At 37.9% G+C, this 26,826-nt stretch overlaps 1 protein-coding gene across 2 annotated transcripts in view; it reads right to left on the minus strand.

Annotated features, from left to right (window-relative positions):
• The window catches only part of MTMR10 (myotubularin related protein 10), a 55,981-nt gene that overhangs the window by 20,836 nt on the left and 8,319 nt on the right, over positions 1–26,826 (minus strand). The window contains exons 2-6 of one of the 2 annotated variants that reach the window (XM_045448876.1): positions 14,530–14,572; positions 13,894–14,030; positions 12,025–12,097; positions 11,211–11,353; positions 4,261–4,351 (exon numbers count right to left, since the gene is read on the minus strand). In XM_045448876.1, coding sequence (XP_045304832.1) covers positions 4,261–4,351; positions 11,211–11,353; positions 12,025–12,097; positions 13,894–13,905 — 319 coding nt within the window. In that variant the 5' untranslated portion in view covers positions 13,906–14,030; positions 14,530–14,572. The remainder of the gene's footprint in view (positions 1–4,260; positions 4,352–11,210; positions 11,354–12,024; positions 12,098–13,893; positions 14,031–14,529; positions 14,573–26,826) is intronic. The other variant, XM_045448875.1, reaches the window with a different exon arrangement.

Here is a 26,826-nt window from a genome sequence, read left to right on the forward strand (position 1 = left end):
AACCCATATGATCAGTTCAAAGTGCAGGAGAATATTTGATAGAGTTCAACACCTACTCATAATTTAAAAAAACAAAAACAAACTTTGGCAAATTGGGAATAAAAAGGAATTTCCTTACTTGATAAAGGGTAATTACCAGCAAACACACAGTAAACATCATCTTCATCAAAACCAGAACAGAAATGATGCCCGCTATCATGATTACCATTCAACACTGTACCAGAGGTCCTCGCCACACAATGAGATAACCGCCACGGAAAAAGAAGTATAAAGAACACACTCACAATTTTCAAAGAGTGACATAAATAGTTTGGCAGGATACCCTCACCTAGGAGTCTAGGACCAAATACTTTGGAGTGTTTTGAAGTTACAGACTTTAGTAAGCCAGGCTGAGAAACATAATGAGATTGTTTCTCTGGCAAGATTTAGTCTCAAGATCTAACTAAGACCAATTTTCTGAACATCAAATGACAGAAACTGTAAGACAATGCATTGTTCACTATTTTATAGGCTTGAGTTGCTGAAAACCTGCCTGTTTCTTAACAACCAGCACTAGGCTGTATGCTCTGCATCTTCTTCAAGGAGAGCTTATTAGAGAATGTGTAGCAGATACTCAATCTGGTATTAAAGAGTCAGGAAATTTGAATGCTTTCCAGAAATCCCAAAGGCCTGATGCCTGCAGCCTGCTCTACCAGTGGATTACTAATAGGGGTGCAGCAACAGACTGGCAAAAATCAGTCATCTTAGGGAGATCCAGCTCCCCTGAGAGTTACCTGAGTGAGGTTTGAGGATAGCTCATTAGCCAACTAAAAGTGAAACTATATAGTGGGCATTCCTGACCTTGGCTATCTTCTGTGAAACTCAGAACTCTAATCCCAGGCTGTGTTGAAATTATCGACAACAGTTTCCACTAAATTAGCCTCATCCATATTTAGAATGGTCCCAAGCAACAGCAAAGACAATAAAAGTGGTCACCATATGAGAAGAAAGACTATCACTCTGATGATACTACAGGAATTAGAAGCCATAGGGTGAAAAGGGTAAAAACAGAGCTGTGATGTTAAGTTCAACAGAGTGAGTCAATGAAGTGGGTAGCGAGATTTGGACTTTGGGCCTGGGGTATGGCCAGGATGGCTGCATTTCTAAAAGATGTAGGAGGCTGGCCCGGAACCACTAGTAATCAAGAGACAGGAAGATCAGTCACAGCCCTGTATAGCTACACTAAGAATCTTAAAAGAACTGACAAGCAACAAACTTTAAAAATTCCTACACTGTTTCAAATGGACTACGTACTCTGTAAGTGGTTTTCAAATAAGCATGTTATGGAAAATCTAACACTAAGACCTAAGTTCATAAAAAGGACAAAATTACAAAATAAAATCAACCTCACTGAAAACGTTTACTTTCTGCCGTGAGTCTAATCACAGCTTGAGGTTACATCCCAGCATTTGCAAGCTCTGCCACGGAGTAGAGCTGCCAACACTGAGGCTACAGATAACTTCATGAGGTTTGCACTTCTTCAGACCAGAAGCATAATCTGACATCTTATCAATTTTATCACAAAGATGAATCTGTACTTCGAGGACATTATTTGCCCAATAATAATCTGACTGATGAAAGCAGGGTGCTTTCAAGTTAAAAAAGAAAAAAATAGAGCCACTGTTTTTGTTTGTGCCAGCGCGTCCTGTGGCGTCATCGTGCAGGAATGTTCCAGGCCTGTGGGTGCTATGCATCATCCCTTTGGGATCCTCTCAGAAGTACTTGGGTGACTGCTAAGCTTTTCAGAGATGTGTTTTTTTTTTTTTTTTTTTTTATGCAAGTGATGCCCAATGTGAAAGAAAACCTCAGAGTGCCTAAGTTCCTCCACAAGATTCTGTCTTTAGGTAACTGCAGGGGACATCCTCTAACTTCAGATCTTATTTGTGGAAACAGCTTTGTCACCTACCTGCCTGCAAAAAGGACTTCTTTATTCTTTAATCCAGCCAATGAATCAAGGTGGCATCCAGAAGTTCAAGAGTGGATTAGTGGGCATCTTTCACTCACAAATTAATGAATTCTGACTGCAGTGTGTGGAAATTTCAGGCTTCTTTTGATCTTAAAGATGCAGTTTATGCTTCTGCAACAGCACGGAAGGATATTAAAGGATGTTACCCTATGAGGAATCTTAACAAAACTCTGGTCAAGTGTTATGTTTATGAAGTACCTGTCAAAGGAGGAGGTGACTGAAGGATGTAATATGAAAAGTGGTCCTGAATATTTTAAGTATGAATTATCAAATTTTATCAACAGACTATATGTAAGAAGACCTATAGATCTGATTGATGTAAATAAGAAAACCCAGTAGAAGAAGAGCTAGGGGTTGAGTAACTATTTAAAGTATAATTAACCCAGAGATGCCCACAAGGAATGGATGAAGAAAACTGAAAAGTAACTGAAGCAGGCATCAGGTTCCCAAACCCATAATGAAGTTCACTGTATTTGCTGAGCTCAAGTCATTACATTTTACTGCAGAAGTCATGCATCTAAAACCCTGGACTTTGGGGCGCCTGGGTGGCGCAGTCGGTTGAGCGTCCGACTTCAGCCAGGTCACGATCTCGCGGTCCGGGAGTTCGAGCCCTGCGTCAGGCTCTGGGCTGATGGCTCGGAGCCTGGAGCCTGTTTCCGATTCTGCGTCTCCCTCTCTCTCTCTGCCCCTCCCCCGTTCATGCTCTGTCTCTCTCTGTCCCAAAAATAAATAAACGTTGAAAAAAAAAATTAAAAAAAAAAAAAATAAAACCCTGGACTGAATCATTTCTACTAGAAAAAAAATAGCATCAAGAATTGATCTATATCATAAACAAATTTAAGTGGGAATCAAAGGCTCTCTCCTACAATTCTTGGACTTCTTGAAACCTGCATTTCAGTTACTTTCTTGCAACTTTGGGTGAGGATCTTATTGAAAATAACCTTGATGGTGATGGTCTGTAGCTTGATGATGATCCAAAGAAACAGTCACCTAACAAGTAGTGCAGGGTCTACGACACTTTATGTTTAGGTTGTAAGTGAATTTTATAGTTTATGTTAAGAGATACACTTAAAAAGTCAATTGTACTGCTAAAACCTAAGTTATGATTAGTTACATTTTGATAAGAAAAATTAAGCAACAAATAGTTTTTCATCCAATTTCTATAAATATAGCACCATATGATAAAAGCTACCATTTCTATGGTGCTTACAAGTATCTTTTAAAAGAGTGAAAATACAGTTTTACCATATGCATCTGCAGATACTGTGTACTGTTCCTACATCTTAATGTATTTACAGTCTAGTGATACTGGAATATGCTTTTATTATATAGATTTAAATTACTACCATGTTTTGAGGTAACAAAATGAAAGACCAGTACAACTACTAATTTGTAAGATCCCTCTCCAGACCATGCTGGGGTGAATTGATCTTTCATTACAAATATGTAACTGATTTCTTTTTCTTCCTTAATGGTAGGAGAGCATGTGCCTCAGCAGGTCACTAATCCACAAAGGGCTGATATGAGATGTGACCTCTTTGTTCTTCCTCTATCCTTTTATGAGATTTTTAAAAAATGGTTGATTAAAATTATCTTTGCATATTAAAAATGTACAGAATTACATGGTCAACTGGAATTCTCCCTGGCAATGCCATCACATTGAGTGATGTAATTACAAGTTCAGCATACGAAGAGTACTATTTTACTTGTACAGAAACTGCCTAGAATAGACTTGTCCTTTGGACAGATGCTCCTCTTCCTTTCATCAATCTTACTCAGAAATATAAAGTCAGTATTTTGATGATCTTAATGAAGTCCACTGAAAAGTCTAACCACTCTAGCTTTTGCATGAAACCACACCATGCCAGAAAAGATCATGCATTTCAAATATCTTTTACTTTTCTGCCAGTTTTCTTAAACGATAAGATTACTTTAACTCAAGCTACCAATTAAAAGTGGGGAGGAGGGACATCTTTCTTCACCATAAAATACAAGCCAGGGACTGTAGATAAAATACCTGACATGATTTTTATAAGCCTATGTTTATAGCTGCTTGCAGATTCTCCCTGCTCACTTTTTAAGAAATAATCTAACAAATATTGTCTCTTTTAGTATATAGTGCTCACTTCTCTAAGTTATGAAGTTCATAATTCTACAGTCATTAAAGCCCATGTAATTGGAAGCCTCTGACAAACATAAGAATAAAACTTACACAAAGTAAAGTTAGTCACAATATTTAATATTTTCATATTTACCTGAATTGTGGTATTTTTTCCCAACATATTCAAATGCAAAGAGTAGCTGGAGGTCTGTTGGCTGGGAATAATGAGCTATTGCAAGGCATACCTAGGAAAAATTCTACATTTAGAATTTGATTTTAACACACTTATTTAAATGAAAATGTACAATAAGGCCTTGATTACTGGGAGCATCATCTTGGATGGGGCAGTGATTACAGATATTTATTTACATGTTTTTTTCTGTTGACCTAGAATGTGAAAGAGCTCCTTAAGGCCAGGTATCTCATTCACTGTTGTGCCCCCAGGACACTGTTTATAATCTTTAGTGAGTACATGGTTAAGTATGAAGTGTTTACGGAGTTGAATTTTAACAGGAAAGTAATTTTATTCAAATAAATGAAACTCAAAACCTAGAGAAGCATTCTCTAAAAAGGCAGTGACATATATATACAGTCCTAAGGAAAGGATTGAAATAGTTTCATTTTTGGTGGACTATAATGACTTAATACCAGCAATCTGGAAGGTTTAATGTAAGGTATGAAATTTTAATGTTCATACCCCATGGATTAAAAAAAAAAAACCTAAACTTAACAGAAAAGCTACAATGACAAAAAAATAAAAATTAGCAAGAAACCCTAACGTACAGGATGGCTCAAAGAGGTACATCAAAAAAAAAAACAAAAAAACAAACAAAAACATGTGTTTAAGGAAATGGTTTGAGACTATGCCTATGGTGGAGAAAGTGTGGGCTTTGGAATCAAACAGATCAGGGCTTACATCATAGGTCTACCAAACACCTGCCATGTAAGTGATGCAAAATCAGTTCACCTCTCTGAGCTTCGGTTTGTGCATCTGTGAAATGAAGACAATACCTATGGCTGAAATAAGGATTAACAATCTTAATGCATGCCTGGCTTCTGGAGAAGCTCCATACATGGAAATATGGTTGGTATTATTCCCAACTGCTGCTGGATAGAAGGAAAGACAGACAGTGCTCTATGTTTGCAAGGCCCTAAACTAATTTGTAGAAGAAAACACTCTTAAATGAACAGAGCGGAAAGAAGAACTATAAGACATATGCAAGGAGAGAAGAGGAGATCTTATTTGAAAAGATTACATATCATTTAGAAGGAAAAGCGTTAAGCCACATGACATATGTCCAACAGTGAGCAAGCAGGAAAAGTTCAGTTGTTAGTCCATGTCCATTAGCAGTGTTTGGATGTGTTGATGCAGGTTCTAACTGTAACCAGTTCTAGTTTAAAATACATTTTAAAAGTCTTCTATAGAATAAATGTTTCCTGTCTTACTAAATTAGAATATATATACAAATAAGAGGACAGAGTTTATCATTAGTTTTAGTTCTGACTAAAAACAACAATTACCAAAGGTTCCTGAAACCTTTATATAATAGCTCGATATTCTCAATGGCTACAAGGAGAGCTTTCTATGACAGTCCCATTTAATGCAATTAGAGAGAGTAAGCTACATTTCCATCCCTGATCTGTACAACAGTCTTCCTGAAAGAGCCTCTTCTAGCAGCAAGACTACTGCAATCCGTACCTCGAATCACCACTTCCTATTCCTCCGGGCACCATATCGACTTTATGAGTTTTATAGCACTTTTTTCAAGATTATCTTTCATTTTTGTTCCATTTCTCTGCACGATCACAGCCATGTTCTTAAGCCATACTCACCTTTCAGCATGTCTGTGGGCTTCCCCACATTCTGAAAAAAATCCACAATGCCTAACATTTCTCTTCTGAAGATAAAATTCTGACCAACAACTTTGCTCCCGGGATAACCTGCCACAGTGCCCAGATACCTGCCTAATAAATGCAATCTTCTCATTCTTGACTCTTCCCCAAACTGGTTCTCCTCCACCAGACATCCCTTCCCATCCCAATATTTCTTCAGTGGTCTCCTGTCAGAGAATGACGTGCCTGCACAATACTGTGTCTGCCTCACTCACAGTCACCTCCTCTGCCACACACTGCTAGGGAAATCCTTCTCCACAGCTCAGCCAACCACACTGTCTCTGAAACTACCATCTCTGTTCAACTCGAATCTCTTCACAGGCCTTCCCATGACAGAGCTGATTTCCCAGTATTAACTGCAGAAATGCTTCTGTTCTCTCTGAATAACAGCCACTGTGATATAAAGTGTCTCTTCAGTTAGCTATGCTTTTGTATAAAGTATTCATGAAATAGTTTTAAGTATAGATAAAATACAAAGTATTCATGAAATCGTTTTACTTAAGTATAGATAAAAAGGGCACAGGCGTTCTTTGTTTTAAATTCCATTCCTCAAGGGTAGATGCTGCGTCTCTCATTCATTCAACAGATACTTCCTGCACATCCACCATGTCCAAAGCCCTGGGGCAGCAGCAGCGAACAACAGAGACACAGATCCCTGGCCTCACTAAGCTTACATTCTAGGGGGGAAAACAGACACGAAACAAGATAAACAAAAACTATAGTAAGTGAGATAATTTTAAGTGCTAAAGGAAAAAAAAAAAGTCCAGCAGGGAAGGGATATGAAATGTTATGGTGAGGCGAGAAGGAAATAGGTTAATAATTTAGAGGAGACCAGGAAAGACCTCTCTGCACAGAGCTGAGCGAAGACCTAAAGACTTCTAAGCATTTTTGCTCTCTTTAGTAGCTTTCTGAGGTTGCTTTGAGCATAACAGTAGCTGCACTAAAAATACTAGTGGACAAAATTACTTACAACATAGTAAGGAAAAGTGCTCTAAGCCAATGAAACGATCATATCATGTTCTCTAAGACATTTAGAAAGCAGCCACAGGCCTTGTTTACACAAAAGAAATTCACAGATCACTGATTATGGAATACGCTGTTTATGGCCACAAAGCAAAAACAAACAAAGCCTATCTGCTAGGCAAAACCCAACATAGCCCAATTCTAAAAAGCCCTTAAGAATAACAAAACATCACATTTTTAAGGTTAGGAAAGCAAATGGGTATGTGTAATAGCATCTTCACTTAAAGAAGACTATGAACAATCTTGTGAAACTAATATTGTTTAATCACCTGCACAATGCTGGATTTTGGCAGGGAGGGGGCACAACTTGAACTAAAGCTTGTGCTCAGCAGTGTCATTAAAAGATGCAAAATGTATTTCTATGTAACCTAAGTGAGGGTCATCTTTGAGAACCCAGATATAGGCACATACCACCTGCGTTATCTGGGTTACATTCATGCTGTTATGTAGGACACTTTGAGAAGAGAAATAAAGCCAACATTGCTCTCCCTCAAGCGTTTTCATACACGCTCTTTAAAAAGCTTATGTCCACATTCCTAGCTTCTGCCACTGAGAGTTTCAAAGACTTAAAAAAGTAGGTCTCATTTTCATGTAAAATTATTCTAATTTTGTAATGTACTCCATAAGCATTACAAATTTTTAGAAAATCTCTACATCTTTAAAAACTGCTCCTGAAAATAGTTCATTTGCACTGGTTATTATAAAGAATGAGAGTATCTTGGTATTAAAGACAGTGAATTATGGTAAATATTTTATTGGAGGAAAAAAGTAAACTACTTCTAAAGTGATTTTTGGACCAAGACTGATTCTTGTGGACAGAAGCCAGAAGTCCCCACAGCTGGCTTCTCCTCTTAGACCAGCCGGGGGTGCAGCCCTAGGGAAGCTCAAACCTTATCAAGTTCTAGCACACTGGCACACAAAACTGGTTTCCTATATTTTTGTGGTCTAAAAGCCACCAAGAAGTTAAGTCTCATATTCAAGGCAAAAAAAAAAAAAAAAAAAAGTTCAGGAAAGGCCAACTTATTGTTTAAATCTATAGATGGGTTGAATTTTCACTTCTAGAAAGTATGCCTGAACAAGTAGTTCACCACCAAGTATTCTGAGAATAAAGTGGAGACAAAGGACAAATATTTCACTTGCCATCTTTATATATATATATATATTTTTTTTATAAGTGATAAATCATTGAAAAAGATATATATTTTTTGTCCCTCAGTTTTGAGCAGAGGTTCTACAAAAGGAAATGGTGATTTCAAGTTGCTTTGAGGCTAGGTGTCCAAATTCTGCATTATCAAATTCCTTTTCTCTTTATACAGATCTGTCCCAAATATCCTTATTTACCTGTGACAGACCAAGGATAATGAAGAATGCTAATGGATGCAGTAGCACAATGTCATCTAATTTTGTCATAACATAATTTAGGCAACAGTAACTAGACTACCAGAAGGCTATAGAGCAACATTTAACAAAATGTGAACCAATTTAGCATTCTGAGATCTTGTATTTCAAACAGAAATATAAATGCTTTTAGTATTTCAAAGCTAATCAGTGGTTTACCCACCAAAGAACTCTGAACATGCATCTTGAAACAGTGCATTTTAAAACGTGCATCCTAAAACAACTTAAAAAATCAGAGCATTTCCAGAGAAAATTTAGCAAAGTTTCTGGGAGATATAGTCAAGCTGTAACTTTCCAACTGTTACCTAATTTTAGATGAAAACTTGTTCACTTCAAATAAAAGAATTATGCTAGAATTCTCATTTTTAACTCATGAAGCCAGTAAGCTTTAACAGCACAAGCCTTAACCTCTCTGTGTTTGAAAATGTGTAAATTAGGGAAAAAATTCTTTATTTATATTCCTACTGCCTCTAATTTTTTTCCTGTGCCTCCCTTCCCCCCAACACGACTGTACAAAAGACAAAAAGAGCATTTCCTTCAGGCCTGAGGTTACATCCTTTTAATATTTTAAGATAGTGGGGAAAAGGATTTTTGCCAGAAACTTGGTCTTGGGAAAAGGCATAAACAGTTGGACTAGGCTGTTTTTGTAGACTGTTCAATGCGGCCCCCTCCATCACTTACCAGCAGCACAAGGGATATCCTGAATTTCCAGAACACCCATCTGTTTCATTCATTTGGCAACTACTCACTTATGTGGAAACATCTTTTATGTCACTACTTTGTACCACTATTTAATTTTCAGCTGTTCACACTCTATCTTCTCAACTAAGCACTCTGCCTCACACATCAAAAATGACCAGCAAGTATATACTAGAAGGCTCAAGAATAAAGCCAAATAATTATGATTTCCAATTACTGAAATAGAGTCAACTGAAAAATACAGTTGAGAGTGGGAGAAAAGGAAACTTTCTGAAAGAATATTGGGCCACTGTATCAATTTCTTAAAAAAAAAAAAATCCTGTCCTAACTAAATCTCCTAAGTTCTATGGTGTCCCTATTCTTGAAATGCTATACATCCTGAAGTTAAGGTTTGCATAAGCAGATTCTTGATGCTTTGATTAAATTACACATATATATTTAAGCTCAAGAAAGTAACTCAGCTAAAATGTTTTATATACAGTCTATTGCCTAATTACGCCTGAAATCTTTCTATATATGAATGGGCATCTCAAATTAGTAAAATGCCAAAATCACAACCTGCAGAAATGAACAGCTGAAAGGGGTTTTAAAAGCTATCTAGGGGCTGGGGAACCTGGGTGGCTCAGTCAGTTGAGCGACTGACTTCGGCTCAGGTCATGATTTCACGGTTTGTGAGTTCGAGCCCCTCGTTGGGCTCTGTGCTGACAACTCAGAGCCTGCTTCTGTTTCTGTGTCTCCCTCTTTCTCTGCCCCTCCCCCATCCATGATCTGTCTCTGTCTCAGAAATAAACATTAAAAAAATTAAACAACAACAAAAAAAAAGCTATCTAGGGGCACCTGGGTGGCTCAGTCAGTTGTGCATCCGACCCTTGATTTCGGCACAGGTCATGATCTCATGGTTTGTGGGATTGGGCCTTGCATTAGGCTCTGCGCAGTCAGCACAGAGCCTGCTTAGGATTCTCTCTCTCCGTCTGGCTGCCCTTCCCCTGCTCACGCTCTCTCAAAAATAAAACAAACATTTAAAAAAAAAAAAAAGGCAATCTAGTTGACTTTTCAAAAATGCAGCATGCTGGAAGATGGTTTCACAGACTCCCTCTGAAAACTTTTAGCCACAGAGTCCACCATCACCCTGCTCGATTATCTAGTCCCAGTGGTCCAGCACTTTCAGACATTTATCTTATTATGCTTGCCTTCCTGTGAAGAAACTACCAAAGTGTATGAAGACAGCTGCCTTGAGAATTTTTGACAGCCTCATTTTGAAATCATCAGAAAATTCACTGCAGTAAGTCTACTAACCATGGAAAACAAATGCACCCATTTTTTGGTGGTGTAAAAGCTGTCTCATTTCTGCAAGAAGGTTCCACTTCACTAAGAAAACTGTTCCTTTATTCCCAATGTGTAGGAGCAGGTTCTCCTGAAAATTCTATTATTCTCTGCATTTGCTGCACCATATAGATGGGCTGGTAGGGCATTAGGTCCACCAGCTTCACTTGTTGGCCAAAGCCAAATGTGGGATGAAGGAAGTAGGAATTTCTGTCATGAACCTTATTCCATGAGTAGGCAATAAACATTCCCCAGAAGGCAAGAGAAAAACAAAGCCAATGAAAAAGTTCCTAGTTTTTAGCTGTTCCTGTGAATAGCACTCAAATTAATTCACTATGATTTCTTTACAGCACTAATAATTATTAGGTCTCTCCCATAACTATATATTTACTTAACCCTTAGGTAACTTAAGTCTAGCCTTTAGTTCATTGATAAAGTTCTGAGGTATTTTCTAAAGTTCTAACCAAGAAAGAAACCAGCTGGTACTGGTCTTAATGCAAAAGATACACTAATTTTCACATCATAGTTTTTGGTATATTAGGAGCTGATGACAAAAAAACCCCACAACTATACAGAATACTTTAAAACAGTCATAAATTAGTTCAAGGAAATAGTTCTATTGACATTCTTGGTTTTGACTTTACTTAAGGAGATATCTGATAACTTCCCCTAAAAAAAAGTCTGAGCAACTAAGAGAATTTCCATACAGAACTGATATTGGTAAATACAGTGTGAAACACAGAACTTGATAAAGCTTAATAATATTACCTTTTTGGCACTTTCAGGACCCGATTCATCAAAGCGAAATCTGACAATTCTGAAATCTTTACAGTAAATAATTAACTCTGTTGGATTAAATTTCAGTTTCTGGTTGGGACCTAGGACTTTCTGCTTCCTCTTGTGGTCATTTACTAAAAATGAAAAAATAAAGAAAAAATGTGTAAAAATTCTTTCTTGTTACCCGGTCTTTCATACACTTGAACAAATTATTACTGAAAATAATTAAGTTACCCACCATTTGAGCACGGCTTCTCTGGAATCTGTCATATCTGTCTACAACTTCTAGAGCTTTGGGAGATTGGTGTTAACTTTGCTTTTGACTAGATTTTAAATGATCTTTGCACAAACCACTTAAGACACATTTAATGCTTAAAATTTTAATTAAGAGAGGACAAATATTCAGAAAACATAAAAAGCTATATATGCTATATTTCCACTTAAAAATATGGGGTGCCTGGGTGGCTCAGTGGGTTAAGTGTCTGACCTTGGCTCAGGTCATGATCTCACAGTTCGTGAGTGTGTCAGCTGTGCTGACAGCTCAGAGACTGGAGCCCGCTTCAGATACTGTGTCTCCCTCTCTCTCTCTCTGCCCCTCCCCTGCTAGTGCTCTCTCAAAAATAAATAAATGTTAAAAAATATATAATAATTTATTGACTTCTCTTTCATTAATGTTCTTAGGACTGAAGAAAAAGGGGAGGGGGAAGTAAACCTATAGAAATAAATTCCAACCCAAGTATCTGATTCTTTAAGCAATACTTTCTAAGAAGAATCAGTTTTCATGGACTGAGTAAAGACTACATACCTGTGACAATTTGCTCAATACATGTTAAAGGGACATCATGCTCACCAAGAAGAAGATTTCTGTAATGGAATTTCTGAAATAAAAAATTATGTTCATGTTAAGTCTTTTCCCAATAACCTCAAATAGTAGTAAGAGCCATACTTTCAAATGTGATGAGAAACTGTGATGTCTATCCCTAAAAAGAATAAAAAGTTTTTGCTTGCAGCACTATGACAATTCTAATTATCGATAGAGTATCTTAGAACACACTTCAGTCGTAAAAAGAAAGAAACGCATGCTGTGTTCATGTTGTCTCCACCTTTCTCTTCAAACTTTTATATATGAGGTTAAACTGTACACTACAATATCATTATAATACCTCAGATATATAATATTGTCAATCACTTCATAGGCAACCATTTACATGTCTAGTTCTGGTTAAACTGTCATTAAATATTAAAGAAAAAGGGACTCTTAAGTCATCAGATTTTGATTTTACAAAGGAGATTTCAGAAAATCACTCTTTAGAAAGTAACTCTTTTTGGGGTGCCTGGATGGCTCAATCAGCTAAGTGTCCAACTTCAGCTCAGGTCATGATTTCATGGTTTGTGAGTTCAAGCCCCGCATTGGGCTCTGTGCTGACCGCTCTCCCTCTCTCTCTCTGCCCCTCCCCTGCTTACACTCTGTCTCTCTCTCTCTCTCTCTCTCAAAAATAATAAACATTAAAAAAAAAAAAGAAAGTAACTCTTTTGAGAGCAGTAATTCTACTGGAAATAATCTTTAGGCAAATTATAGCCTTTTTTTTTTTTTTTTTTAAACCTGTGAACAAATGTTTTATACTCATTTTAAAATTCTGAACATAGTTGACACTATTAACCTGCTGTCAGTAGAGCACTGGCTTATTTGCCTATTAGTGGTATCAGATGTATGCTATTTCAAGTATATGCATCTCATTTACAGTGAAGTCTGGGCCAGAGATAAAAATGAAGCTAAAAACAAAGGGGAAAACCTAGTCTACAGCCAAATAAGCAAGTGTATCTACATACTAGGTATCTGTAAATGCCTTTAGTCTAAATATACCTATAAAATCTTGCAATAAACACACAAATATATAGTAAATATTTTGATAAATTAATGAATGACTGTATGACATATACTTACCTCGAGTAAGACTTCAGTCAAAAGTTTATAATTAATAATCCAAATATTTGAGTAGAGAATAATTACTATTATAAATAAAAATCCAGGGGTTAAAAGTATTTAACACTTTACACATCAAAATAGAAAAGCTGAGGAAAAGTCCAGAATTTTAAAGTTAATCAAATGAACATCTGAACTTTTAAAAACCGAAATTACATGGAACTACTGTTTTCCAGTGAGACCATAAAATGGCAAGAGGGTGATTAAGGAAAAAATTTACTCATATTTTTCTTCATTCTAACTGTACTAGAAATTTTGAAATTTCAAACTAGAATTGATGTTTCAGAAAAGGAATTAGTTAAAAATACTATGAAATCTATAAAATGTGTTGCACTTACACAATTTTTTGCTAAATAAACTTTTTTCTTTATGACTAGTAAAAAATGGACATCTTATTTTTAAAAGCAGTTTAAGATGTGGAAGAAAGAAAATAAGAACTCCCTTATTGAAAGGGATACATAAGCAATAATCACAGGGGATAAAAACCAAGGTGACTCACATCTCACTAATTCTGTTCCTCAAGTCCCAACATTCCTCTTAAACTTTATTTTGAATTTTAATATAATAAATTCTCAACACTGTTAATCCCTTAATGATTTTATTATAGTTTTCCACACCTGTGTTTTATGGAATTGTATGTACTCCTTAGAGTCAAATCCTTGATACAATTAACACACAAATGAAACACACCTGTAATGGCATTGGGTCATCCGTAATAAAGGAAATTTTGAAGTTACTGCAGATCAGCTTTCCCCACAGATCGTACTGACTTGTGTCTGTTGCAATACATTTTCTCACAAAGTTGACTTCATTTACGACAATTTCTCCTTTAAAAAAAAAAAATATTGTGTGAGCTACAACTATACCATAAAATGTCTAGTCACTGTGTGGTCTACAAGGACTACTTCCAGATGATGACAGTAAGAAGGGACGCTTACAGGTGCCAGGCACCATGGGTGTTTCCATCCTCACAACAGTACCAGTAACAGCAAGAGACTGCCCCCCATTTATAAGTACAGAAATTGAGGCACAAAGAGCTTAGGGGTCTGAGATGGTTCAACCAGAAAAGCTGAAACTGAGCCTGCATTCTTTAATACTATGTGATACTGCCTTCCACTATCATTTACTGAAAGGCATTCTGGAGAAGAAATAAACTATACTCCTTCAGAGTATTACTGGATGGAATATTTGTGTTTTATTAACATGTGATGTTACATCCCAAACCAATGTCTTTGACTCCTTTGGGTTTAATCCAAAAATTAATAATGTAATCTATTATTGGTAAATAGGGTTCAGGATGGCAAGGTAGGAAGATCCTGAACTCACCTCCTCTCACGAACAGAGTTTATAGCTACATGTAGATAATTTCCTGTTAAAAACAAAAAAACAAAAAAGTAAAGAGAGGGCACCTGGGTGGTTCAGGTGGTTAAACGTCCAACTTTGGCTCAGGTCACCATCTCATGGTTCATGAGTTCAAGCCCACAATGGGTTCTCTGCTGTCAGTGCAGAGCCTGCTTGGTATCCTCTGTCTTCCTTTCTCTCTGCCCTACCCCTGCGCACATGCACACACTCTCAAAAATTAATAAACATTTTAAAATATTTTTTAAAAACCCAACAACACCTGAAGGCTGAGTGATGGCTATACATTGGGCAAATGAGAACGAAACCGTATCGAAGCAGGTAAGAGAGGGTGGGGCATCCCTGCATGGTGACCCATGATGAGGATGGAACTCAAAACCCAGAGGCTCTCTCTGAAGAGTAAAGAGTTCAAATGTTACACATCAGGCATCCCAAGTTTTAAGGCAATCCTTAAAGAGACAAGACCCCAAAACAAGAAACTCTGAAAACCAATGAGGCTTGTGCCCCAATAAGACCCATAAGACCATAGAGATCTGAGAAACTGCCCTTAAAAGGCTCAGACACTTAAGACTCACCCACCCGAGGGCCCAGGTCAGAGGCAGCCAATGGTACCCAGACTTAAAGTAAAGGAGGATCACCTGCTTATATTAAAGCGTTGGCCCGAAGGGCAGGCATCTACTCTAACATGCTTATCTAGGAGCCTGCTGGAACATTCTCCCAAAACACAGACTGGTGGGCACCATTTTTGTACACTCCCTTTGCTGTGCTCCATATCACCAGTATCTCCAAGAAGGGAGCTTTTTACATGCATCTGGTGCCGCAATTTTTGTGGCTGCCAACTAGGGAATGCCTCTTGACTGCCTGGCTCTGGAGGCCAGGGGAGCTTGCATTCTTGGTCCCGCAGGACTATAATGATCAATGTTACCCAGAAAGGAGCACATGCCCCTGCCTGGAGCCCTGATTTTTGTGACTGCTGCCAGTGGACATGTCTCCATCATGTGGCTCTGGCAGCCAGTGGGATTTGCACTTTTGGGTCTTTTACAGTCACAGGACTGTAACCAAGAGAAAGAGTTCTTGAACAGCTGCCACCTTCAGAGCATAGCAAGAGGCAACAGACCCAGAAGCACAGTCTTTCTGTGAAGGAGGACTGTTAGCTAATCATCACAACTACGGCCTGAGAGGCAGGTTTCTAATTACAGACACATCCAGGATCTGACTGTAATTCTTTCCAGCGACTGCGGAGGGTGGGCGCTGTCTTTGTGGTCATCCTCTGCAGCACTCCACAGCATCAGTGTCTCCTAGTGGGGAGCTTTACATGTCTCTGGTGCCCTGGTTTTTATGTCTGGAGCCCCAGGTTTTGCAGCTGCTGCCCGAGGACATCCCTTGATCACCTGGCTCTGGTGGCCAGGGAGGGCTTACATTCCTGGGTCCCATGAAACTGTGGCAATTGGAGACGGCTTTTGGCAGGCTACCAGCCCTAGGACGCTGTGCAGCCAGGAGACAGGCACAAACCCTCAGTCTTTCTATGAAGGAGACCTCTCTGCTTGTGCTAGAGCCTTGGCCTGAGGGGCAGGTTTCAGGTTGGCATACAGTTAGTGGTCTATAGAACTGCCCTCGAAGAAAGCAGCCTTGTGGGGGCCATCTTGATGTTCTCCCTCTGCCTTTCTTCAGCCTGCCAGTGTCATCCAGAAAAGTGTTTATTCACTTGTCTAGAGCCCTGATTTTTGTGACTGCTACTCAGGGAACATCTGCAGATCTTCCGACTCTGGTGGCCAGCAGGGCTTACACTTGTGGTCCCACAAGACTATATACATTTGCGTATCTTAAAAAGTTGATGCCAGAGGGTTGGCTTCCAGTCAGCCAGAATCTAGGTGCTGAGAATCCCCCTTTGGAACACTGACAGATTTGGCACATCCTAAACTACTGGAAGCTATTAAAAATATAATAGGCCGTTTGGACAAGCATGACAGTTTGAGAGACAACAAAGAACTGGGGTAGGGGAGAACAATAAGGTTCACCTCCTATACAAGGACCCTCCTTCAAGACTGGGAGACGTAGTTGTTTCATCTACTGTATAGAAACCAACACAGAGAGTCGAGGAAAAATGAAGAAACGGGGGAATATTCCAAATGAAAGAACGAGATAAAATCTCAGAGAAAAAACTTAGTTAAATAGAGGTAAGTAATTTACCTGATAAAGAGTTCAAAGTAATGGTCATAAAGATGCTCACCAAACTGGGGAGAAGAACACACGAACACAATGAGAACTTCAACAAAAAGATGGAAGTTATAAGTACCAAATAGAAGTCACAGAACTGTTGAACACAATAACTGAACCAAAAATACCCCCAGGGGTTCAACAAGAGACTAGATAAAAAAGAAGAACAAATCAGTCAACTCAAAGGCAAGGCAGTAGAACCCACCCAAATCAGAATAGCAAAAAGAAAAAAGAATGGAAAAAGTGAGGACAGCTTAAAGGACTCACTGGATAACATCAAATAGCTAGCATTTACATCACAGGGCTCCTAGAAGAAGAGAAAGGGGGCAGAAATTTTATTGGAAGAAATAATGGCTGAAAATTTCCCTAACTCGGAAAAGAAAATGAACATCCACATCCAGGAAGCTCAGAAAGTTCCCAATAAGAGGAACCCAAATAATTAAAAGCAAAAATGAACTACTGGGACCTCATCAAGATAAAAATCTTCTGCACTGCAAAGGAAACGATCAACAAAACCAAAAGGCAACCGGCATAATGGGAAAAGATATTTGCAAATGACATTTCAGATAAAGGGTTAGTATCCAAAATCTATAAGGAACTTACCAAACTTAATACCTGAAAAACAAACAATCCAATGAAGAAACCGGCAGAAGACATGAATAGACACTTTTCCAAAGAAGACATCCAGATGGCCAACAGACACATGAAAAGATGCTCAATGTCACTTATCGTCAGGGAAACAGAAATCAAAACCATACTGAGATACCACCTCACACCGTCAGAGTGGCTAATATCAACAACTCAGGAAACAACAGATGCTGAAGAGGATGTGGAGAAATGGGAACCCTTGTGCACTGTTGGTGGGAATGCAAACTGGTGCAGCCACTCTGGAAAACAGTGTGGAGGTTCCTCAAAAAATTAAAAATAAAACTATCCTACGACCCAGCAATTGCACCAGTAATTTATCCAAGGAATACAGGAGTGCTGATTCATAGGGGCACATGTACCCCAATGTTTACAGCAGTGCTTTCAACAATAGCCAAATTATGGAAAGAGCCTAAATGCCCATGAACTGATGAATGGATAAAGAAGATGTGGTTTATAAGGTGCCTGAGTGGCTCTTAGGCTCAGGTCATGCTCCTACAGTTCAGGAGTTCAAGCCCTGCAAAGGGCTCTGTGCTGAAAGATGTGGTTTATATATATATATATATATATCACACATATATATATATGATGGAATACTACTTGGCAATGAGAAAGAATGAAATCATGCCATTTGCAGTAATGTGGATGGAACTGAAAGGCATGCTGAGTGAAATAAGTCAGTCAGAGAAGGAGAGATATCATATGTTTTCACTCATGCAGATCTTGAGAAACTTAACAGAAGACCATGGGGGAAGGGAAGGGGAAAAAAATAGTTACAAACAGAGAGAGAGGGAGGAAAACCATAAGAGACTCTTAAATACAGAGAACAAACTGAGGGTGGATGGGGGGTGGGGAAAGGGGTAAATGGGTGATGGGCATCGAGGAGGGCACTTGTTGGGATGAGCACTGGGTGTTGTATGTAAGCAATGAACCACGGAAATCTACCCCCAACACCAAGAGCACACTTTACACACTGTATGTTAGCCAATTTGACAATAAATTATATTTAAAAAAAAAAAGAGAGAGAAACCCAAAGAGACCCATGCCAATTACAATTACAATGTCAAAAGATAAAAACAAGTATAGAATATTAAAAGCAACAAGGGAAGGGGTGGCTCAGTTGGTTGAGCATCTGACTTTGGCTCAGGTCATGATCTCACAGTTCCTGAGTTCAAGCCCTGCATCAGGCTCTAAGCTGTCAGCGTGGAGCGTGCTTTGCATCCTCTGTCTCCCTCTCTGTCTCTGACTCTCTCTCTCTGACAAGAGAAAACAATTTGCTATTACAAGGGAAACCCCATAAGGCCATCAGACCTTTCAGCAGAAACTGCACAGGCCAGAAGAGAGGACACCACATATTCAAAGTGCTGAAAAATTCTTTTGACTTAGAATACTCCACACAGCAAAGTTACTGTTTAGAAGTGGATAAAAAATTTTCCAGACAAACAAAAGCTAAAGAAGTTTATAATCACTAAACTGGCTTTACAAGAAATGTTAAAGGGGCTTCTTTAAGCTGAAAAGGGCACTAATTAATAACAAGAACACATATGAAAGAATACATCTCACTGAAAAAATAAACACATAGTAAAGGTAGGGGATTAGTTACTTCTTTTTTGGTAGTGGATTAATTACTTCTAAAGCTACTAAGAAGGTTAAAAGACAAAAGTAATAAAAGGAACTAAAACTGCAATATTTAGTTATGGGATACAGAAGATAAAGAAATGTAAAACGTGACTTCGAAAACAAAATGTGGGTGGGAACAGTAATAATGTTGAGCTCTACAATGGGATCAGACTTAAGTTGTTATCAACTTAAAACAGACTGTTTATAGACAGAAGTTATTATATGCAAGCCTCATGGTAACCACTAATCAAAAACCTATACTAAATACACAAAAGATACAGAGAAAGGAATATAAGCTTACCATTAAAGAAAGTCATCAAACCACAAAGGAAAAGAGCAAGAGAAGAAAGGAACAGAGAGGAACTTATAAAAACTGCCAGAAAACAATTTAACAAAATGGCAATAAACATATACCTCTCTGTAATTACTTTAAATGTAAATGGGCTAAATGCTCCAATCAAAAGATATAGAGTGGATGAATGGATTAAAAAAAACAAGAACCATCTATACACTAACTATCATAGACTCACAGACTGAAAAAGAAGGATGGAACAAGGGATTTTCCATACAAATGTAAACCAAAGGTGGGGTAGCTCTACTTATCTTAGGCAAAACAGACTTTAAAACAGACTGTGATAACAGACAAATAAGAGTTTTACACAATGATACAAAGATCAACCAGAAGATATAATATTTATAAATACTTATGCATCCAACATAGGAGCACCGAAATATATAAAGAAAATATTAACAGACCTATAGGGGAAAAATAAGACAGCAATATAGTAATAGCTGGGGACTCTATTATTGCCAATAAATTGGATCAATTACCAAAATGAGACGAGAATGCCACAAGAAAAGAAAATTATAGGTCAATATCCCTGATGAGCACATATGTAAAAATCCTCAACAAAATACTTGCAAACTGAAAAATTCAACAATAATACATTAAAAGAACCATATACCATGATCAAGTGGGATTTATTCTAGGGATCCAAGGATGGTTCAACACCTGCAAATCAGTCAATGTGATACACATTAACAAACCGAAGGATAAAAATCGTGTAATTATCTCAATAGATGCAGGAAAAGAATCTGACGAAGTTCAACATCCATTTACAATAAAAACTCTCAACAAAGCAGATACAGAGGCAAACATACCTTTACATAATAAAGGCCATATATGACAAGCCCACAGCTAACATCATACTCAATAGTGAAAAACTGAAAGCTTTTCCTCTAAAATCAGTAACAAAACAAGGATGCACACTCTTGCCATTTTTATTCAATGTAGTACTGGAACTCCAAGCCACAGAAACTAGGTAAGAAAAAAAAAAGTCATCTAAACTGAAAATGAAGTAAAAGTGTCACTATTTGCAGATGACATGATATATATACATATATACAGAAGAACACCTTAAAGATTTCATCAGAAAACTGCTAACTGTAATAAATGAATTCAGTAAGGTTGTGGGATCCAAAATCAATACACAAAAACCTGTTATATTTCCATATATTAATAATGAACTATCAGAAAGAGAAATTAAGGAAACAATCTTATTTACAATTACATCATAAAGAATAAAATACCCAGGAATAAATGTAACCAAAGAAGTAAAAAATTTGTATATTGAAGACTATAAGATATTAATGGAAAAAAACTGAAAATGACACAAATAAATGGAAAGATATCTCATGTCCACAATTGGAAGAATTAATATTTTTAAAAGGTCCAGTCTACCCAAAGAAATATACAAATTCAATGCAATCTCTATCAAAATTCCAGTGGCATTTATCATGGAAACAGAACAAGCAATCTTAAAATCTGTATGGAGCCATTAAAGACCCCAAAAAGCCAAAGCAATCCTGTAAAAGCACAAAGCTGAAGGTGTGATGCTCCCTGATGTCAACCTATATAACAAAGCTATAGTAATTAAAGTAATACGGCACTGGTAAACAGACACATAAATCAGTGGAACAGAATAGACAACCCAGAAATAAACCCACGCATACGTGATCAATTAATTTATAACAAAGGAGCCAAGAATATATACTGGGGAAAGCACAGTCTCTTTCGTAAATGGTGTTTAGAAAATTAGATAGCCAGGTCACCTGGATGGCTCAGTCAGTTGAGCGTCTGACTCTTGATTTTGGCTCAGGTCACAATCCCAGGGTCGTGGGATGAAGCCCCACATCGGGCTCCACACTGAGTGTGAAGCTGCTTAAGATACTCACTCCCTCTGCCCCTCTTCCACACTCACCTGTTGTAAAACAAAAAAATTTTAAAAAGGAAGAAAATTAGGGGCGCCTGGGTGGCTCAGTTGGTTAAGGGTCCGACTTCGGCTCAGGTCATGATCTCACAGTTCGTGAGTTCAAGCCCCATGTTGGGCTCTGTGCTCACAGCTCAGAGCCTGGAGCCTGCTTCATGTTCTATGTCTCCCTCTCTCTCTGCCCCTCCCCCACTCATGCTGTCTCTGTCTCTCAAAAATAAATAAACATTAAAAATTAAAAAAAAAAAATTAGATAGTGACATGCAAGGGAATGAAACTGAACCACTATCTTACATCATACACAAAAATTAACCTAAAATGGATTAAAGACTTGACAGAGAAAGACAGATATCATATGTTTTCACTCATATGTGGATCTTGAGAAACTTAACAGAAAACCATGGGGGGAGGGAAGGGGAATAAAAAGTTACACAGAGGGAGGGAGGGAGGCAAACTCTAAGAGACTCTTAAATACAGAGAACAAACTGAGGGTTGATGGGAGGTGGGGGAGAGGGAAAAGTGGGTGATGGGCATTGAGGAGGGCACTTGTTGGGATGAGCACTGGATGTTGTATGGAAGCCAATTTGACAATAAATTAAAAAAAAAAAAAAAGACTTGAATATAAGACCTGAAACCATAAAACTCCTAGAAGAAAACATAGGCTGTAATCTCTTTAACATAGGCCTTGGTGATAATTTTTTTTAATCTGACACCAAAAGGGCAACAAAAAGCAAAAACAAACAAGTAGGACTACATCAAACTAAAAAGCTTCTGCACAGCAAAAGAAACTATCAATAGAATAAAAGGCAGCCTAATGAATGAAAGAAAATACCTTCAAATTATATATATGAGGCTAACACCCAAAATATATAAAGAACTCATATAATTCAACAGCAAAACAAAACCAAACCTGATTTAAAAAATGGGCAGAAGATCTGAATAAATATTTCTCCAAAGACATACAGATAGCCAACAGGAAAATGAAAAGATGCTCTACATCATTAATCATCAGGGAAGTGCAAATCAAAAGAACAATGAGGTATCACCTTGCACCTGTTGAAATGGCTATTATCAAAGAGATTAAAAATAACAAGTGTTGGCGAGGATGTAGAGAAAAGGTAATCCTTGTACACTACTGGTGAGAATGTAAACTGGTGCAGATACTGTGGAAAACAGTATAAAGGTTCCTCAAAAACTAAAAATAGAACTACCCTATGATCCAGCAGTTCCACCTTTGTGTATTCATCCAGAGAAAATGAAAACATAACTTGAAAAGATATTTGCACCCACATGTAGCTGCAGCATTATTTACAATAGCCAAAATATGGAAACAATGTTAAGTGTCCATCAATGGACGAATGGATACAGAAGATGTGATACACACACACACAGACACATACACACACAGGATTATTATTCAGTCAAAAAAGAAAATGAAATCTTGCCATTTGCAACAACATGCTTGCACCTTGGGGGCATTATGCTAAGAGAAATAAGTCAAAGACAAATATTGCATAATCTGTCTTATATATGGAATCTAGAAAACAAACAAACAAACAAACAAACAAGAACAATCCAAGGTCTTAGGTACAGGGAATTAGTTTGCCAGAGGTGGAGGATGGGAGAAATGGGTGAGAACAGTTTTTCGTTTTTTAAATAAATTGAATTAAAAAAAATTTTTTTTAAATAAGGTATATTCCACAAAGCTAAAGTGAGTTTCTCTCTGCACCCAAATTTGAACTTACCCGGCAATAAAACTTTAAAATATAGTTTTAGAGTTAAAAGCGAAGATTAAAGAAAGAAACATAAGAGGTCAAAACAAAATTTATAATGTGCTTTGACAGGAATTTAAAGTGTGGTCATCATTAAAATAAACCTTAATTTCAAGATCTAATAAATAGACCCAAGGACACCTTTAAGCAATTCACCTCCAGAGTCAATGGTAGACAAGTGAGGGTACTGATCTACTTCATCTACACTATCATTATGAAAACCTTAACAGTGGTGGTAGAACCTGTTTGCGGACAGGCCCCAAATACTTACCAATTCAAGAATGCAACTATAGTCTCAAAACGATCTTTCTCTCAACAAAACTAATGTTATAGTAAATTTGAATTGCAATAACTTTTATACTTAAAAATGCATAGTATAAGCCTATTATAAGAACAGCAACCTAACATTCACTTGAGGATTTAATTGAAATTTACTCATGTCAAGTTCTCAGCTTATACCATTTGAGTAGTTGTCCATCCTGAAACCAAGCCTCCTTCACATAGCCTGTGAGGCCCTGTGCCTCTCGCCCTCTACCACTGTCCTCCTCACTATCATGCGACAGTGCCCTTTTAATCCTTCTAGGGATCCTACTTCTTCCATCACATGGAGTCTTTGCACGTCTTGTTCCCATTTCCTGGAATATTCTTTTCTTCTCCTTTAGCCTAATCACTTTCTCAGGAATGCCCCCCCCCCCCACGCCTTGTTTTAATCTCCCTGACTAGATTAAATCCTTCTATCCTAGCATCATACACTTGTAATTCCTAGCATTTACACAGCCACTGTTTATATATGTGTGTGTGTGTGTGTGTGTGTATATATATATATTAAAATCACTGCCTGTCCCACCCTCAGGATCATATACTTCATGAGAGTAGAAGATGGACTGATTTTTCTTCAATGCTGAAATTTCAGTTCCTAGACAAATGCCTAGGACAAGGCATGATCTCAGTCATGAGATCCAGCCCCGGGTTGGGCTCTGCATTGAGCATGGAGCCTACTTAAGATATTCTCATTCTCTCTCTCTCTCTCTCCCCTCTGTGTGTGCGTGTGTGTCCCTCTTGCTGCTCACTTGTGCTCTCTCTAAAAAAAAATTTTTTTTCTAAACTAGTAAGAAAATTTTCAGTACTTATTTCACTATGCTTACATAAAATGAAATGTACTGTATCTAAATACAGGAAGCATAAAAACAGAACTGAAGATTCAAAGTACTACTCTTAACTGGATTCTAACGAGAAAAAAAATTTGAAAAGACAAAAATATACACTGAAACTCATTAAATAGTTCAAATACATAAAATTTAAATCTTCCATAGCTCCTTGAACCCAATGCTTTCCAATAACAGAATGTGAACTAGTGAATACTCAACCTTTCTTCCCACCAAGAAATCTTTGTTACCAATTATAGAGAACCCTTAACTTGAAAAACAAAACAAAACAAAAAACAACCCTGCATTAATTATTCACAGTTCTCAGTTCTCAGAGTTAGATGTTACTCCTACAACACTGACTTCTTCAAAGTAAGACTAGTGGCTCACAAAGTATAACCTACATCAATCACTTCATGCTGTGCCACTCTTTTTTTTTTTTTTAATTTTTTAATGTTTATTTATTTTTGAAAGAGACAGAGAGAGTGGGAGAGGGGTAGTGAGAGAGGGAGACACAGAATCGGAAGCAGGCTCCAGGTTCTGAGCTGTCAGCACAGAGCCCGACGCGGGGCTTGAACTCACGAACTGCAAGGTCATGACTTGAGCCGAAGTCAGACACTCAACCAACTGAGCCACCCAGGCACCCCTGTGCCACTCTTCTTAACTAGCCAACTCACTTGCCCAAAGACTTCAAACAGTGCTACAAAAACCCATTCATTTGTAACGCTAAAGATTCATATATATTTCTTATGAATGTTATATTCAAAAGTTTACTTAAAAAATAGCTATGCCACAAGATTTTAGGTTTCTGAGAAGGGAAGAGAATGTAATATTGGACAGAAAGAGATGGGAGGTCTTGTTGGACAGGACATAGCAACTTCATTAGTACTATCAGTCAATTGTATTTATGATGTACACGTTCTAGAACAGCCCTTCTTCTCTAGCAACATGATTCTCTTACTGATGGCACAAATGTAAAATGTCAAGTCCATGAATGCAGTTGAGAATGAGACAAAGATAAAAAGAGAATACACTTAATGTGTCCAGACCTGGTTTTTGTAAGTAACACTTTACTGAAACATATCCATGCTTATTTGTTTGTGTATTATCTATGACTCCTTTCATTGGACAAAGGCAGCACTGGGTGCTTGCAAAAGAGAATTTATGGCCTGCAAAGTTAAAAGCATTTATTGTCTGATACTTTACAGAAAGTCCGCCTTCCCCTGTGCTAGACATGGTTACTTAAGTGAGAACTTTCACATATACACAGATGGATGCAGACATAAAGAGATGGGTATATACTTGGGTTACTAGTACACTTGCATATTTTCTACTCTGTCCCCTTCAGGCCTAAAAGCACATTCAGCACACAGATCTTGGTATTTAAGACCATTCTCCAACAGAAGGAACTAGAGCTCCTTGCAAAAACAGCTAATTCCAGGGCCAGGGCAGAGAAAACAAAAAGAGGAGTTGGGAGTCTTTGGTAGTTCCAGAATGCCAGAAAGTAAGGAAGGAGAATAGGGGGTGAGGGAAGACATTTCAAAACGATACACCAACACAAAAGAATTCATCAAACTATCAGTAAAAATGGAGAAACTGTCAGACTAAAGACACTAAGGAGACATAATGACTAAATGCAATACAGTATCCCAGACGTCATCTTGGAACAAGTAACAGACATCAGTGGAAAGACTATGGAAATGTGAATAAAACTTGCGATTTAGTTAATAACAATACTCATTTTTTAATTTAGCTCAATTTAACAAGGTTATGTAAGATGTTAACATTAGGAAAAGTTAGGTGAACAGTATATGTTAACTATCTGCACTCTTATACAACTCTTTTATAAATCCCAGTTTATTTAAGAGTAAAACTGAGAAAAAACTGGACAAGAAATAGAAAAGTAGCGACAACAAAAGTGGAACAGGGGGACTCTATGCTATGGTCTCTTAAGGAAACTTAAGTGTCACACAGCTCTGAGAGCAGAAAATGGGAATAAGCCCTTGGGAGAGAAAGAGCAGTAGGGCGGGATGGGGCAGGGGAAGAAAAGGAGGGCACTTCTGGGGAGATGCTCTATTTGGGTCTTATTATTATAAACGTATAATTAAGTGTCAAGTTAACCTGGCTTGAGTTTTACTTGATGACGCTAAATTATGTTCATTCACATGGAATCAGTCTTTAAAATGGTTGGGTCATGTAACACGGCTGTCTGCTCTCACAATAATTTTCTGCTTATACTTAGTAAGAAAGAAGAAACACTGGGTAGGAGTTGTTAAAGCTACTATGTACTGCAGTCCTGTGGGCCACAACACTAGCTTACAAACAAGAAAGAAAAAGATACAAAATGGCCCTTTCCTAGAGAGCACAGATAAATAAATAGAAGAGTCCTGGACTGTCCTTGGTGTGTCTTGAATTAGTGACCCATGAGGAAAAAAAACACCTAACAAAAGCTTCAAAACTCCAGGAGACCATGAAGTTTTCCCAGAGACCGCACTCCTGCGCTTCTCAGGCGGCAGAGCAGTGCTGTGCTGGAAGGCTTGCACTGGCTCATGAGAACCATCGAGTTCCTCCTCCCCCCACACCCTCCACCCCCAG

This window comes from Leopardus geoffroyi, chromosome B3 (genome assembly GCF_018350155.1).
Source record: "Leopardus geoffroyi isolate Oge1 chromosome B3, O.geoffroyi_Oge1_pat1.0, whole genome shotgun sequence".
In the NCBI taxonomy this organism is placed as follows: Eukaryota; Metazoa; Chordata; class Mammalia; order Carnivora; family Felidae; genus Leopardus; species Leopardus geoffroyi.